Source organism: Odontesthes bonariensis, chromosome 5 (assembly GCF_027942865.1).
Source record: "Odontesthes bonariensis isolate fOdoBon6 chromosome 5, fOdoBon6.hap1, whole genome shotgun sequence".
Lineage (NCBI taxonomy): Eukaryota > Metazoa > Chordata > Actinopteri > Atheriniformes > Atherinopsidae > Odontesthes > Odontesthes bonariensis.
Window position 1 is genome coordinate 30,944,638 of NC_134510.1, and position 18,085 is coordinate 30,962,722.

General features: G+C 37.7%; 1 protein-coding gene across 1 annotated transcript; it reads right to left on the bottom strand.

The window, feature by feature from the left end:
* Positions 1–4,186: 4,186 nt before the first annotated feature.
* LOC142380840 (B-cell receptor CD22-like) lies at positions 4,187–10,648 on the bottom strand. Its single transcript, XM_075466762.1, has 9 exons — positions 10,514–10,648; positions 9,890–9,969; positions 9,048–9,398; positions 8,603–8,914; positions 7,492–7,755; positions 6,331–6,594; positions 5,332–5,410; positions 4,996–5,083; positions 4,187–4,908 (listed from the first exon to the last, which is right to left on the bottom strand). The coding sequence occupies exons 2-9, from the start codon at positions 9,933–9,935 to the stop codon at positions 4,495–4,497; spliced, it is 1,818 nt and encodes a 605-aa protein (XP_075322877.1). The 5' UTR covers positions 9,936–9,969; positions 10,514–10,648; the 3' UTR covers positions 4,187–4,494.
* Positions 10,649–18,085: the final 7,437 nt, after the last annotated feature.

The window sequence follows — 18,085 nt, forward strand, 5'->3', positions numbered from 1 at the left end:
CTATTCCATGCAGCGACACTCCGTGTAGCCATCGTCCCTGTGCTTCTGTGTTGAAACCTGTTAAAGTGGAGTTTTCCAGAACTGGACTCCTAGTCCACGTAAGTAAAGGAGGTGACACGGGACAGGAGTGTTTTATGCTGCAGTTGGCTTCAAAAATCCCCCCTTCCACGAGTTGCCTCTGAACAGAGATGATAGGAGTTCTTCTCTCTAGAAGTGAAAAAAAAGTGACAATAGAAGAAATAAAGATGGATAAAAACATTTGGGGAATCACCTGTTTATCCTTCAAACTCATTTAGGTGCTACATTATTGTAGCACCTAAATATCTAGAAAGCCTCAGACTTAATGTAACTCCCTAAATTGGATTTTAAGTTTATAAATATTTACCTACCGACAATGATAGTAATGGTTTGTTCATGGAATTTCTGTGTCCTTTTAGAATCTGGGTTGATCCACACATAAACTTTCAGGTTGTTGTCAGCTGGCTTCACATTGTCAATCTTCAGACTGCAGTTTCCCTCTGCAGATTTACCCACCACTGAGGTACGTCCTCTGAACTGGGCTTCCACGCTATTAAGTTGATGTCCATCGTACACGACAGGATAATTTGTATTATGGTACTTGTACCAGATGACTCGAGAATGAGGTTGTGTCTGACATGGCACCACAATACAGCTTCCTTCCGCTGCAGTAATTGTTGTGGGTACACTGATGCTCCAGCTTCTCAGCTGCTGGAGAGCTTGGATGAAAGAGGAAAAGGAAGGAAGGATGTGTTATAGAAGACAGCGAATAAGAGTTGTGGTTGTACGGTTTTAAAATGCTGATTGTGGTGATGAAAAAGAAAATCAAATCTGACACACATCGAGAAACTATGATGCACAAAGAGATGTTACTTTGAGCAATAAACAACAAAAAGCCTTTTCTGTAACATTTACAGCCGTTCCCCAGACCAAAATTAAAGAAAAAACTAAGAATTTGTCAGAAACAAACTTTGACATGATACCAGAGCTGTTTTATCAGTAGTATATAAAAAGGATGATGCATTAGCCACTGTCTTACATGCAGATATTCCAATTGTGTTAAATAATTACATATATAAAAATAAGCTGTACAATACTGTACAGTAATGCTAAATAATTTGTTTATAATTATTCATATATTACTAAATATTCAAACATTAGGAATAACAAATAGTGTTAGAGTTTGCTCTAATCTCTTCTTTGAATAGAAGAATGTTGTCCTGATGCTTGCTTTTGTCATTTAAAAGCCCAATCAAAATGTTGGTTTGTTATCTTTTGCATCCACAGTTAAAATTTTAATCAGACACAAAAGTTTAATATTACCAGTAAAGAAGCTTAGCAGTCGAAGCAGATGAGCAGCTTCCATGAGGGTTGTTGCCTCACCATTCAGAAAATCACCACTGAATTCCTGAAAAACAACAGCTCAGGAAATATTTCTGCCACTAGATCATAACGATTTTGGATCATGTAATTTCTTCATAAATTTAATGTTATACACACTGGCACAGGAAAGTTGAATATGTTTAACGACATGTTCAGAAAGTTGCTACCTTGCTCCTAATCCTGTAGAGAAGTCTTTTTTATCTTACACTGCAAGACCTCACATATTTACTAGCACTGGTTTTCAATAAAGGTTTTCATCATTTTTTTAAATTAAAACTCACTATTTGTACCATAATCCCATTATTTGTCGGAAAGTGTGTATAATGTTTGTAGAAGAGAGCTTACCAGCCAGATGAGCTGCTGCATGAATGTGTCTGTGATGCACAACTGGTCTATTATTTCGTTCAAGTCAACCCTTTAACCACGAGCTAATCCCCTGTACACCCCCTCTGCTCTATTCAGTCTCAAACAGGAAACTTGCTGAACCCATTTAAAGCAGTCAGTCTGAATGATGAGAAAGTTTCAAAGAAAGACTGTTACATTTATAGTTTCCAAAACAGTCCACCTTTTGGTACATAATGTGTTCTAAGCTGTGGCAAGAGTAAGACGCGTATATACAGAGATACATAGTTAATTATAGAAAGGTGCTTTCAGAAATAATGATAAATACTTTCTCTTTGATACATCAAACCAAGATGCACCAGGTTGCTGGTGGTGCCCCTCTTCTACTAATCGAAGACTGTTAGGGCTCATGTCCAAATACTGCTTTTTTTTATTCCCTTTTTTTTAATTTTGCATTTTCTACTTTTATTCAGTGTCAGTGTCCAAAGAAGTTTATTTGTCTGTAACTTAATTTCATCTGAGGTGCTGCTCACTTCTCTTTCAATAAGAGTTATCTGCTCTTCTCCTTTAGACTGAACATTTGACTTTTTCCATAATGGGTATTTAAACCAGGTATCTCTATAATTACTCTCAAATAGCCTGATTGACACCTTTACTTACCTTGACTCTCATTATTCTAAAATTAAATCTTATGTTCAAAAAAACTGTATTATGAGAATAGAATAAAGACTTAATTAAGTAATTAATTAATAATAATGTAGTGTAAAGTGTTTTCATGCCTCTCACCAGAGACAGAATGCTGCAAGAAATAAGATTGTTGTTGAAAGAACAAAACCATGCAGCTTAAATTAACATTAAGTGTAAAACAACTAATTAGAAAAAGCTTTACTACTAATTTTGTAAAAATACATTTAAATATATATAAATATATAAAATGATCATACAAAAAACTTTCTTTCATGTTGTGTTTATCTTCTTACATAATTAATCAATACAGTTTTAACAAAAATAACAATAAGAATAATGAATTAAGATATTTGACTCAAGCAGTGGGCATAAAACACAGAGAGAACAAGGCAAATAATAAAGCATTTAGAATAATGATATCATTTTACAATGATGATGAAAACTGATAATTAATTCTAAAATAAAACTATTTACGATGAGATAACCAAGATAATTCAGACATGAAAATTAAAACCAAAACAAAACAAGGATTAAACAGCATTTTTATCCCAAAACCAATTCCAGTTAATAATTACACCAGTGTTGCTTTCACTTAGGCCACCAACTAAACATTTTCAGTGGCCTGTCACATCCACTTCACATGGCAACAGCACTCCCTTACAGTTACAGCCACCCAAAGCAAGACATCAGTCGGCAAATAAAAACTTCTTAGGACGTGTTCAAAGACCTCAAAGACAGGCGTTTCCTTGGCTTCCAAAAATCCCAGATACCATTCTGGAAGCCCCAGATTTTCTTTGTCCACACCCCAACTGGCTCTTTTGGTATATGAACAGGGAATATGAAATGAAATATATATGAAATATATGAAAACACATTATCAAACAGTTGGTCATGGCATTTCGGTTGATTGGTGTGGTGCAAAAATAGAGAACCCATAATTTAAAACACTATTAGTGATTGCACATTTTTACAGTTGGACCATGCTTAACACAAAACCTTTGCATTGGATTGTCTCAAGCTCTATGTGGGATTCAGTGTCTGAGTCTCCCATAGGTTCAGGAAGGTAAATGTCCACTGTTACAGATGGTAGTAATTAAAGGGATAGTTTGCCTCTTTTGACATGAAGCTGTATGACATCCCATATTAGCAATATCATTTATGAACATTGACTTACCCCCCGCTGCGTCCTGTGAGCGGAGTTCCAGCTGAGTTTTGGCGTCCACGAAGGTAGTCCGGCTAGTTGGCTGGGGCTAGAAAAATAAAGCGTTTTGCTTCTCAAAAAAATATGCGTTCAAAAGAATAATACATTTGCATCACAAAATCGTTTTGCATGAAAAAGTCAGACCTCACTTCGCTTGGTGCTATTTTTGCCTCCCTTGATATCAATGCGTCCAGCCACCTAGTGATAGCTGCACCTGTTACGGTGTTTGCTGCTCGGAAGCAGGGGACTACTTGGTCTGCTCTTCGGTGTGCACAGTTTACATTGGACGCATTGATATCAAGGGAGGGAAAAATAGCGCCAAGCGATGTGAGGTCTGACTTTTTCCTGCACAACGATTTTGTGATGCAAATGTATTACTCTTTTGAACGCATATTGTTTGGAGAAGCAAGACGCTTTATTTTTCAAGCCCCAGCCAACTAGCCGACTACCTTCGTGGACGCCAAAACTCGCCTGGAACTCCGCTCACAGGACGCAGCGGGGGGTAAGTCAATGTTCATAAATGATATTGCTAATATGGGATGTCATACAGCTTCATGTCAAAAGAGGCGAACTATCCCTTTAAGCTATTAAGTACTCTTAAGTTCTCTTATTTGCGTAATACTGAGAGATTTTTGCACCGCTGAACTGTTGGAATCATTCAGCAAGCGGGAGACTGAATCAGACTACTGTAGGGACCACTCAGAGTGGCAGCTGTAACAGAGCTGAATTACTACTTCTGATAACAAATAAAAAAAAGAAACATGACCTATTAAAAGAAGGGATGTTATTCTGCTTAGATTATTCTTTCAATTTACAATTTGCTGTTTTGACAAAACATCAGAAACATTTATTTCTGTACAGTCTTAATTTTTCTTTCTACGTTGAACCTGAGCGTATTCACACTCCACTTCCTTTCTCACATTTTTAGGCCCCACTTCTTGATACAGACTTCCCATCTCCAATGCATCACTTACAAAATTTCCACAAACACGCCCTGCCACACGTTTCTCCTCCTCCATGTAGGACCCACCAGATGGGTCCATGTCAGTTAAGCTCTGCCTCCTCTTTTTCTTGCTCTTGGGCATCCAATTCACACTGGAGTAAATCACATCCTCACCATTCTTCCCTGAGCTTTTACTGACTTCTTCTGCATTGTTTGCTCCAGAACTTGACAAGTTAGTTCCATCTAGCTCAGAGTAGATTGCAGGGTGGGTAACACCATCCTGTCTCAGCTCACGAGTGTTGACATAAATGTCGTCTTCTGTTGTGTTGGGTACCTACAATTAGAGTGAAAACTTGAGAGGTATTGATCATCTCCTAATACCTGCGTATGTACCTGAAACACAAATTCAAAGCCAGAGTACCTCATTTCCCCCTCTTATTGGATGTTGAGCTGGAGCATCTGTATCTATTTCACCTCTGGGTGGACTCTTGTTGTGATTCCTCTGAAACCTGAAAAATAGAGTTGGGTTCATTTTTTAGTCCAAAGAAAGATGCTACAAAGAAAGCAAAACATTCTAGTTGCTGAAACAGAATATATCTGGATGGTCAACTTTTTCAGCTAAAGTTGGCTTTATTAGGCTTAACTAACGGAAAGGAAAGAAGTTTATCTCACAGGATTGAAAATAAAAAACAGTTTGAATAAAAGTTACTAAAAGAAGATATTTTGAACTCTTTTTTTGTGTGAATGGCTCACCTACCTGATAAGAAACAGCAGGACACAAACTAGTGGAAATAAAATGACAACAGTGGTGATGAACACAGGTAACAGCATTCCATCTGAAATACAAAGTACAAGATTGAAAAAATTATTCCAACTGTTTCCAGAAAGTTGGAGAATATGGCGACAGTGCTCTTCTGTGGTTTGCTTGTAGATTTTGAAGCAGTTAATTTAAGGTGTCCTTTAGGGGAATCTGAAAAATAAGAAGTTGGTTCTTTATACCATTTACAAAGTTTTTGCTCGTTTCTGTTGTGAAATAACAAGTTATATCAGCTTTGATGAGAGACACCAAAGTTTCACTGTTTGCAGCCTGGCTGAGGTTTTAATGGAGCAGCTCTTCTCCATTAAAATTTAATTCAATTCACCAAGTTACAACAAATGGCATCTCAAAGCACTTCAATAATGCAGTCCAATTCCAGCCAAATGGAGTTCAATTCATTGTAATCATAATCCAATCAAATCCTATTTATTAAATTCAAAATAAGTCGAATTCAAAAACCCTTTCCTAGCTAAGGAAACCAACAGATTGCAATGAAACTTCTCTTCGGTCCAATCCCCTGTCCTGAGCATGCATGAGGCAACTGTGGACACAAACGACTCCCTTTTAACAGGAAGAAACCTCTAGCAGAACCAGACTCATGAAGGGTGGCCATCCGCCTCGACCAGCTGGGGTTTGAGAAGACAGAAAAGAAGGCACAACAAACACAATAACACCATTTAGAGGAAGAAGAGAATGGTAGTTAATTGGCACAGTACAAACAATACACCCCAACATTGTTGCAATAAGACTATAAAACTGAATGAAAGTCGTTCAAACTTGGTTGGGTGTTCAGGAAAAATTGCAAAGACGTATGAACAACAAACTCATTTAGTTAAGGGTGTGAGTGAGGCATTATAGGTCAGAGCAAACATGGACACAGTATGAAGACAAAGGTCTTGAAATAAGTACAATAAAGTATCTCTAAAATGAGGTACCTACACTGAACATCTATTTGCTTGTTGCTGGAACGTCCAACTCCAAGATCATTTGTGGCTTTGCAGAAAAAAGGTTCTTTGACTTTTGAGGCTTCAATGTTCAAAACATGTCCAGTCCCAATAAAAGCCTCCTGGTCTCCATCAGCTCTGTACCAGGTGTAGTTTTTTACTGGAGGGTTGGCATCACTGCTGCATGTTAGAGTCACATTACTGTTCTCTGGTACCGGACCAGAGGGACTGACTGACGCTGTGGTGTTTTTAGGAGGATCTGAAATATAAATGATGAAAGATGCACATTATTGGTATGTATCGAGTGTTACATTATTTGTAATAGTTTCCAATTTAGAAAAGCAAACTATTGTTTTTTTCTTTTGTTGTTGTTATTATAAAGTAGGAGGCATTTAATCTTCTCTTTCATGAACTCTTCATGAAAGTTTCAATAATAATAATGTACCATATCGTATTCCTTTCTTATGGTCCACAGGTCGCCCTCTGAGAACTTCTGGTCTAGCAAATACTGCATTGTGTTGGTTTCCATGGAAACCAAGACAGAAACTGAGTATTTAATGGGGCAGCGTAATAAACATCTTGGGAATCCTCAACATTTGAAATTACAAATAGAATCATTTTCATGCCCTCTGCTCCCATAATGTCATAAAACGTTGACACTTAACTCTTTCTACCCTTTAACTGACCTGTTGGATTGTTAAACTGAACCTGTCAGCCTGCACAAGACATAGACTGACTGGGAATTTCTAACAGCTCAAAATAAAAGATATTGTTTGCAGGAAGAAAAGGCTGGTAGTCAATATGCACAGTACAAACAATACACCCCACCACACCCCAACAATGTTGGAAACTGTGAACTTCTGTCCTTATTGGAAAACAGCTTTTGAAAAAGCAGAAGTTATTTTCAGTCAAATGGATCACAAATGTCATAAAAACCTGATCATGCTAAATTTTTAGGAATAAAACTGTAAAACTGAATGAAACTGGTACAAACTTGTTTGGGTGTTCAGGAAAAATTGCAAAGACGTATGAACAACAAACCCATTTAGTTAAGGGTGTGAGTGAGGTATTAACGGTCAGAGCAAACATGGACACAGAATGAAGACAAAGGTCTTGAAATAAGTACAATAAAGTATCTCTAAAATGAGGTACCTACACTGAACATCTATTTGCTTGTTGCTGGAACGTCCAACTCCAAGATCATTTGTGGCTTTGCAGAAAAAAGGTTCTTTGACTTTTGAGGCTTCAATGTTCAAAACACGTCCAGTCCCAATAAAAGCCTCCTGGTCTCCATCAGCTCTGTACCAGGTGTAGTTTTTAACTGGAGGGTTGGCATCACTGCTGCATGTTAGAGTCACATTACTGTTCTCTGGTACCGGACCAGAGGGACTGACTGACACTCTGGTGTCTTTAGGTGAATCTGAAAAATTAGAAGTTGGTTATTTCTTTAATTTCCACAGTTTTTGCTCGTATCTGTAGTGAAATAACAAGTTATATCAGGTATGATGAGAGACACCAAAGTTCAACTGTTTGCATCCTGACTGAAGTTTTAATGGAGCAGCTCTTCTCCATTAAAATCTGAACAAACATTTTCTAAATCCTTAACACTGACTACAGTTGTACTGCCATGGACACAGAATGAAGACAAACATCGATGTTCGTGTGATGATAATTGATCGGCCAAACTGATGAAACCTTTAGCCCGAAGTGTTTCAATTGTTTATTAGAGGATACATTCATGACTTTCGAGGTTTGAGAGCAACACGATTATCTTACATACATGAAAAGTTATTGTTCAATTGGTAAGCAACTCACTAATGTCACTCACTTCTGTTGTAAATTTTCAAATCATTAGTGGTTGGTTAAATAAATGATAAGCTACTTCATGTTAAAGGTAATAGGCCTCCTAGAACATGCATTTTAACAATGGAGTTCACTTAGAGCATTTGGTTATGAGCTCGTTCTTTTCTTTTTACCCAAATAGACAGATTTCACATTCAAACCTCAGATGAAGCCAGTCATTATTTTCAATAACCATTAATACAATTAATAATGAATCATTTTCTCATTTTGAATAAAAATAGTTTTAGATTTAAAGTCCAAAAACTGAAGATATTCAGAAAGCTTTTATATTTTGAGGACATCAGTCGTAAATTGTTTGTGCAGTTTTTTAATTCTTATTTAAACTTTACTAAGTAAAGTTCGATAAGTAATAAAATTAACTGAATTATAATTTTACAGTTTAAGTAAAGGACAAATCAACTTACATGAAACAAAAGCTGTTACACTTCTTTCAGGAGTTATGTTAGTTCTGCCATCTAGTTTCTTGTAGACAGCAGTGCAGGAGATTTTCTGTCCATGATGGAGGTGAGAAGCAGTGAAGGTGTGAACGGAGGTCTTCACTTTAGTTTTGTCCTGATTCTCCCGCAGCGTCTCCTGACTTTCACCCAGTTTGGGGGTCCATCTCAGAGTTGGAGGATGAGACGGACAGATAGCCGGAGCAGAGCACGTCAGACTCACTGAGGATCCCTCCTTCACATTCAGTGTAGATGGAGTCAAAGTCGGTGATGGAAGATTGTCTGGAAGGAAAGTTTCATTTGAACTGTCAGTGAATAATCATCACTATAGATTTATATTAAATGTTCATTGGAATAAACAAACCATCCTGAAATAGATAAAAGATCATTTTTATTGACTAAAATCAAAATTTACCGATGATTGCGATCCCGACTGAGGCCATGTTAAAGTTGTATTTCAAAGCATTTTTGCATTCCAGTCTGAAGTAATATCTTTTGTTTCTGTGTTCAGAAACTGTATTCAGGGTTGTGGTGCAGTCCTTTTCTCTCAAGTTTCCCTTCAGTTCACCTTTGTTTTTATTTGATTCAGAACTCTGAAACACAACTTCATTAGTATTGGCATTTTTCCATATGGCTTCACACGTGCCATCTAAGTCTCTGTTGAAACGTGTCTCTATTTCGAAGGAGCAGGGGATGGTCACACACGATCCTCTCATGACCTCTACAGTCAAAGGCAGAGTGACCTTAAATTCTACACACAGGACACCTGAAACACAAAACACCAAGTTTTAAAGAAGAAAAGAAAACACAACTTTACAGCAGTAATTGGCTTTTCATGTTTATATTTTCCTTTAGACTTTTATACAGAGGCCAGTAATGCCAAAAAAAGTGGCCTTGATTCAAACTTGTACAATATCAATGAGGGACTGAGCGAGGACTGCTGAGCCAGTTTAGTTAACCTGCACCTCATTTTAATGCTGTTAAAATGAGCTGATCCCCTCCAAAGTTATCTGTGTTATCATGATTTCACAATTATTTCTAGACTTTCATATAACAAGAACATTTTTTTTTTACAAATTATAGAGTATTATTATAGTGTCCAGACATTTTGGTTGTTTATTGCATCTTCTGTTCTGAACGATATTATCAGATATCAAGACACCAAACGGAATAGTTTAAATTTTCAATACTTAATGATCTTAGCTTCAAATGATATTAAAATATTTACAAACCAGCTGTTAATGGACAACAACTTACCCTTCAGCAGACAGCCTGTGAGAAGGAAGGTCAGAGCTCCAGGCATCTTTTTGTCAGGAAAGAGTCAAGTTTCAAAGATTCTGCAATGTTATACACATGAAACAGTTCACATGTTTGGAGCATTTATCAGCCTTTAAAATTAAGACGATTTCCTTCGTTTGGATTTGGAAGGAGTAATCATTCAAATTTTATCTATAAAAATTGTGGCTTTCTTCGAAAAAAGATCAAATTGAAAATGCTCGACTAAATGTCATGATTTCCTGCAAGTCTGCAGATCTCAGACTTGTTGTCACTTATGAAATAAGAAACTTTTGGATATGAATGTGTTACATAAATAAATCAGAAATTAGAAATATTCCATGAGGAAATCGAGCAAAAAGGGAAATGTTGCCACTTAAGTTACTGCAGACATACATTTTCAGCTTTTCAAAACAATTTCAGCAAAATTGATGAAAAACTAATTCACTGAGTTGACAAAAACTGAAACAATTAATTTAAGATTTAATGCCACTTGTTCAAATTTGATAATTAGCTTCTTTTTTTTTTATGATGCACACATGATATACTGTACAAAGCATCCTGGACTGACAGTTTTTAAATGTCAAAATTCATAAAATATCTTACCTCTTTAAATGGAAGTATCACACTAGTTTCCTTGTCTTCAGGCTTTGTTAATACGATGATTAGTTTAAACCTCAATAAAATTACAGAAGCACAACTACATACTTTCTTTTGTTAACTGTTCATTTTCATTTGTACCTTGTCGAAGACAAAGTGACTGAATTTTCATAATATCTGTCGACAAATCAACTTCCTCAATAGGGAGGTTACATTTTAAAGAACTCAAGAATTCAATTTAAAATTAGGAACTCACCAACAAGTGTGAAAATAACTTGCACTTTTTACCAGAAACAGCAGTTAGCAGCAACACCACTCTTTGGTCATTATAATTCTGCTGCATATTTAACATCACTGTCATTAAACATTTACTGAATAAAAACGTTTAAGGATTAATGTTTTACTTTGATCCAGAGGTTTAAGACGAAAACAACCAGTAATAAGTTTATCTCTGGTTATATTTGATGAAACAAGGTCACATGGTGTCATGGAGCAGGGACTGTAGCCCTTGTCACTCAACTTTGAAGCAAAGGCTGATGTACCTTTGTTGCTCACCAGTGTCACATGTTGATCAGCCGCTAACATACCTCTTAACTGGCAAGGAGGTAGTAAAAGTGGTGAAATGGTCTGTGAGTAAGAAAGAGCCTGCATTGCAGCACATACCACTCTAACAAATGAGGCTACCATCACTCACTGTAACTGTTAAACTGCTACATCCATAATATCAACATTTGACTCTTCATCAGTGATATTTCCAACATTTCTACTGAACAAATCACTTCCTGTTGTCTTGTCTTAACATTACAGTGTCTAACTCAAATTATTACAACTTATTCTCTGTTGCTTCCTTAATGGATACTGTCATACAATGTCCTGTCTTTATTAAACTCCAAATCTCATGGCTAAAGTCTTAAAGTAGCACAACAGATAATCTATTAATCTATATATTGAGCTATGATTCCTAGTTTATGCTTTAGGAAGAGGACCCAGATGCAAGACTACCAGATGAGTAGGCAAAGACTGGTGGTAAGATGAAGTATGAATTTACTGAAAAAACTAAAGGTGCTGCAGAGGCAGGACCACAAACGGAAAGAGAGATCACTTGGATACTGCTGGTCGTCAACCTGGTTTGTTCAGAGCTGGCTAACAGAGCTAGTGCCATCCAAATGTAAGGTCTACCATCTTAAAGTAGAATTGAAGCACATACTTGAAAAAATGAGGAACCCACTAGAAAGCCGAGAAGCGTAAAAATGTGGTTACCAGAAACAGCAACAAGCAGCAGTAACACCTCTTTCTTTCTCAATATGACCTCAGACAAGTGAATACGCTGTAATTCAGCAAAACACTTTGGAAATGAAATTTCTAAATAAAAACATCTAAAATGGGCTACTATTACAGTCACAAATGTAATATAACTGTATAACCATTATATAGAAAACATAAAATGTATTTGATAAATATGGATTGTAAAATGAAGAGCATGTAGCATTTAATTAGTCATTTAAATGTTCTTTCTGTTATGTTTCAAGAATATTAAACTCATGAATAGCTTTTACATACAACCTTAGATATCCTTCTTAGAGTTTTTCATTTTCATTGCCACTGATATTACAGTCAGTCAGAATCTGTTAAAGAAAACCAAACAAACTTTCTACAAAGTATATTTGCTGACAAAGAATGTTGCACTGAACTTGGACAATATTTGGCTTTTGGTGATTGAACTTGATCAAGAAACAGTCCAGCATGTCTTTTAATGGTAAATTCACATATTCAGTTAGGGTAATAAACAGATATATCCAAAATATATTAATATGCATGGAGTCATAGTTTTTGGGCTGACGTGGTTTACAATTCACTGAGAGATATATTGAAGTGCTTCAGCTCACAGCAGAAATGTGGTGAGAAAACAATGGGACATGTTCATATAAACACTAAATCAAAATAAGTCACTTTATTTTACACAGGTAGGCTATAATCTTCCCAATATGATAATGCAGTAACTCAGACTTGGTATACAGGGTCCTGAATGTGATGTTTTACATCACCGAAGGTATACTCTATGCTTCTACAATATGTGGATTTCAAAAAACTAAAACTAAACTAAACTAATATTCATAATGTAACTGGAACTACTCTTGTTAATATCAACATTATTTTCATTTTTGTAAGAAATTACACATTCATTGGACTTTGCACGTGTATTATATAAATCCCCAATCAGAACCAGAATCTCATCTCATTTTAGACAGATATGCTGGAATATACCAGAATATGATCATAGCTCGAATTCAATATCCACTGTTGCTTCAATTTAACAGCTGTCCCTGCGTATTTCCCTGTGGATTGCGCACTTCTCTGCTTCAAGTAGGGAAACAACACGATGCAACGCAGCTGAAGATACAAAGGCGAACCACTAACCTCGATAAGTGATTGGAAAATATTAAATATCTGAGCAAGTTGTCTAAAAAAGGATGAGAAAATGAGCTAGCTGGTGATTGAAATGACAAATAGTTGGAAATAATCGGAGAATACTCTGAATTGGAACGCTGGTTGCGTGCGTATGTCATGGCGCGGATGGTCCATCCGGTTTATCGTTCTCAGCACAAAAATTCGACTGACCGACTTTTCACGGTGCGCGCCTGGCCTGATACGTCATTTTGACGTCACGGGCCGTGAACGACACGTCATTCTTTAATGTGCGCACTCAGAATGATGACGCAGTAGTCCTTTGAGCTACGTCACAGTCAAGGGGAACGCATCTGTTCGGCAGATAGTTCATTATAGTCCAAGGCTGCTCGAAGTTTACTGTAACAAGCAACCCTTTTGGTTTCCAACACTTAGGAACAACAGAAAGTCACTTCTTTGTAGCACAACTATGATTCTCCCAGGATTTATCTAATCGCGTCAACACTCCACCGACTGCGAGGAGTTGATTCCGTCCATCACAGAGCCACCGTTAATGAAAACCTTTCCGACAAACAGTCGTGCAAATGTTTCAGCTGCTTTTGCCAGGACCAGAGAGAAACTGGCAACTGCCGCAGACTTTGCCCGACCAAGACTTTCAACCTTATTCGACCAGGCCCAAATCTTTCTTGGTCGGACTGGATCTGGAACTTTCATGGCCATAGTCAAACACTGGATTATAACATACATGACCATTGCTGGATACAGAATTTCTGCGACTTTAAAAAGAGGAGGAGCTGCTTTTTCGGCAATCCGAGCGAGAATTTCAGCTACGGTGGCCGACACGTGCAAACGCGCTGCAAACGGCGAAACAAATCCAACAGTAAAACGCTGCAAGAGAAAAATGCGGCAATCACAAAAACGACCGGAGCACACGCGCTGCAAACCCCAAAACACATGCAAGAGAGAAACGCTGCAAACTTCAAAACACATGCAAGAGAGAAACGCTGCAAACTTCAAAACACATGCAAGAGAGAAACGCTGCAAACCCCAAAACACATGCAAGAGAGAAACGCTGCAAACCCCAAAACACATGCAAGAGAGAAACGCTGCAAACCCCAAAACACATGCAAGAGAGAAACGCTGCAAACTTCAAAACACATGCAAGAGAGAAACGCTGCAAACTTCAAAACACATGCAAAAGAGAAACGCTGCAAACTTCAAAACACATGCAAGAGAGAAACGCTGCACACTTCAAAACACATGCAAGAAAAAAATGCGCTAGGGGGTCTCGACCAGTGGGATAGGGGATCGACTATGGGAGATCTACCATATTAATGAAAGAGAAGAAAGTCAAAAGGTACGTTGTCATTTATGTCTTTTTTAAACACTTGGCTGTAATCTTTTACTTTATTATAGAAGAGCAGCGGAGTTATGTCGCTATAATAAGGTAAAAGATTACAGCCAAGTGTTTAAAAAAGACATGAGGACAACGTACCTTTTTACTTTCTTCTCTTTCATTAATATGGTAGGTCGAGACACCCTAGTGGCCTGGCGAACTTCCGTTGTGTTTTGAAGTTTGCAGCGCATTTTTTTCTTGCATGTGTTTTGAAGTTTGCAGCGTTTCTCTCTTGCATGTGTTTTGGGGTTTGCAGTGCGTGTGCTCCGGTCGTTTTTGTGATTGCCGCATTTTTCTCTTGCAGCGTTTTACTGTTGGATTTGTTTCGCCGTTTGCAGCGCGTTTGCACGTGTCGGCCACTGTAGATCCAGCTAAATAAAGTCTTTTTTGCTTTGGAAGTTTCTAACTTTCTAAAATATTTGTAAGTATCTGAGCGGGAGCCTTGAAGAAAGCTGGCCATCTTCTCTGACTGCAAAGAAAAAGAGCTTTATTGCTTCCTTTATTATCTTCTTCAGCAGGAAACGCTGGACCATCCTTTGTGAAAGGAAAGGAGATCGTTCAGTCCCAAGATGGACTCAAATCAAGTGTATGTTTTAACTGTCACTGTGAAGTGCTGAACATTAGACATAGCAATTAAGGCTCAACAAATATCAAATAAAAGATTGATACAAATTAAGACAAATAAATAAAACTGAATCATAATAATAACCAAAGAACAGGAAGAGCTGGTTCCACCATTTCAGGTCTACAACAGCAAAGGCCCAGTCCGTCTGTGCCCACCTTGGGACAATGAATAGTATATCTTAGGGGTCTTAATGGCAGGTAAGGCTGTAACAAGTCAGAAATGTAAGAAGAAACAAGCTCATTCTGTGTCTTACGAGCCAGAAATGAAACCTAAACATTCATCCTACAATTTATGAGGAGCCATTGGAGGGAGGCAAGTACCAGGCAGACGTGGTTACTCTTCCTTGTTCGTGTTAAAACATTATTCATTAACCTCCTCCTATTGCTTTGTCATTAATTTTGCCAGTCCTGTCTGTCTTGGACTATTCTGATGTTTGGATTTCATTTTGATTTTCTCTACCTAAATGCTACAGCTGCTTTGTGTTGGTTTGCCTCTTTGCCAACCTTTCTTTAAACCCATAAAAAAATTTTAAGCCACTTTTCTTTATTCTACTTGCCTTTGTTTCGTGTCAAATCTTGACTTCTTTATCCCGCACAAAATCAAACCTGAAATATTGCGCGAGCCTAAGACTGAACTGAGAAATCAGTCGATGTAACACATTGGTTTTCAGGCAAAAACACCATATTAAACTGGTTACTTTGGAGTTATTTTGTCCGAGTCCCAAGCACTTGCACAGAAGAGTTTAAAAGTCCATTTTCGTATCACAATACAACATGGAAATGCCTCCATGTTTGTATTGTAAAACACTCCGTATGGTTACATGCACAGCTGAGTCAAGCTGAGGGTTAGAGTTTGACCTACAAACGTCCTTGTCCAAGTATATGTGCATAAAGTTCTTGACTGAAGCATGTCCGACATGTGATACTGTGGACTGAAACTGATAAAATGTTAAAGACATTGTGCCACCTCTAATATTCTCTGTGGGAGCTACTCCTACATCTAACCACAGCCAAAATCACTGCACTGATGTTGTCTTTGAGTTAGTTGAATGGTGATTTTGTCAGATCATGCTGCAATTGTAAACTCAGGATTTTAGTGGAGCAGAGCAACTGTTTGAAAAATGCCCTGAAACATTTGACACAGTCTTAAAAGGCTGCTTTCAGTCGTACTTTATGACATGTTTAGCTGTCTGACAAAGAAAGCAGAAAAGGTGTGAATGAGAGCAGTTTTATTGAGACTTAAAATTCAACAATAAAATGCTGCAAGAGAAAAATGCGGCAAATAACAAAAACGACTGGAGCACATGCGCTGTAAACCCCAAAACACATGCAAGACAGAAACGCTGCAAACATCAAAACACATGCAAGAAAAAAAACGCTGCAAACATCAAAACACATGCAAGACAGAAACGCTGCATACATCAAAACACATGCAAGACAGAAACGCTGCAAACTTCAAAACACATGCAAGACAGAAACGCTGCAAACTTCAAAACACATGCAAGACAGAAATGCTGCAAACATCAAAACACAACGGAAGTTCGCCAGGCCAGTAGGCGGTCTCAACCTGTGGGATAGGGGATCGACTATGGGAGATGGATCTACCATATTAATGAAAGAGAAGAAAGTCAAAAAGGTAGTTGTCATTTATGTCTTTTTTAAACACTTGGCCGTAATCTTTTACTTCATTATACAAGAGCAGCGGAGTTATATCGCTATTATAAGGTAAAAGATATATGTCACATTGGGAGTTAAGAACCTGGATAATTTCTCCATCAAGGAAAATTATGGGGGACGTAAGGATGTGTGACACCTGTGTCACGGTGGGTGACACAGGTGCGGCTTATCTGCAGATTTTCACATCTTCATTGTAAACAAATTAATAACATAGCTAATTACACTGGTCGGACTGTTCAGCTGTTTCAGACTGATACCTCCGGTTCAGGCTGGTCCTCATCCTCAACACGCACGTTTCTCTTTCAATCGCGGAAAATATTTTTCAATACTCATCTGGAATGAAGCAGCAAACATTCAGTGTAAGAGTTTAAAAAACCTACTTTATTGGATTCACAGCTGCTAGTGTTTGGGGGGGGGGGGGGGGGGGGGCACTTGAGGTTTAGTGCCCAGGGGCACCACATTGACTTAATATGGCCCTGCTGTAAAACAGGAGAAAAATGATCAGACAGAGATGTGGCGTGCATAATTTTGAGCATTATACCATCATTTCTTCATCACTTAATACGAATACCCCGATTCCTTGTCTCTACTGCACTTTGCACATTGTGATAGTTTCCAACATCAATATTGCATACAGGCTGAAGCATCAACACAAGCGAGATCAGAGCCTCTTACTGCCATCTGGTGGACAAGAAAATACACTGCATCTCGTCTTAAGAAACTAATTGTCAATAGGAAATCATATTATTAACAACTTTTCCCACAAAGAGAGTCATACAGATCTTCCGTAAACCCTTCCATTAAAAAAAAAAAAAGTTAACTTTAATATAATTACTCATTGGTGGGCATCACATGTACAAGAAGGTCCAAAAATATGGAACTTATGTTACAACCTTATATTTGCTGGCATGTGTCACTTTCTGGGGAACAGAAAGAATATGCGTGCATCCACGATAAATGAACACAAACAGGGCGTCTGGTTGACTCGTCCTTTTCACTTAGAGAGCAAGTTTGCATCTTTTCCAGATTAGATTTTGCCATCGAGGGATTCCATCTCTATTTTGTTGCTCACAAGATTTCTGGACACATTTCCCATTATGCATGTATTGTCCTCCAAAACGGAGCCAACAGATGGACTCCTGTACAATTATCCTCTCTTCATGCTCTCACAAATCACAGTGGTGTAATTTACATCATTATTCTTCTTCTTTGCTGAGCTTTTGCTTCTAGCCTGTTGAGATCTTTGATGATCAGCTGGATAAAAAAAACCTTCAACATACTGCTGTTGGCATAAATGTCATTTTATGCAGTGACAAATTCCTGAAGTGAAGAGAAAATAAGACATTTTGCTAGTTATATTATCCTCTTTTAATACCTCAGTTTGAAAACTTTACCTCGTTTATCGTTGATGCACAATAAATGAACACAAACAGGGCGTCTGGTTGACTCGTCCTTTTCACTTAGAGAGGTTCCTA

Coding starts and splice junctions, on each gene's coding strand:
- LOC142380840 (XM_075466762.1), bottom strand. CDS start 9,935: ATGCCTGGAGCTCTGACCTTCCTTCTCACAGGCTGTCTGCTGAAGG. Junction 9,399..9,889: donor CACAGGCTGTCTGCTGAAGG/GTAAGTTGTTGT, acceptor TTTGTGTTTCAG/GTGTCCTGTGTGTAGAATTT. Junction 6,595..7,491: donor CAAGCAAATAGATGTTCAGT/GTAGGTACCTCA, acceptor TTTATATTTCAG/ATCCTCCTAAAAACACCACA.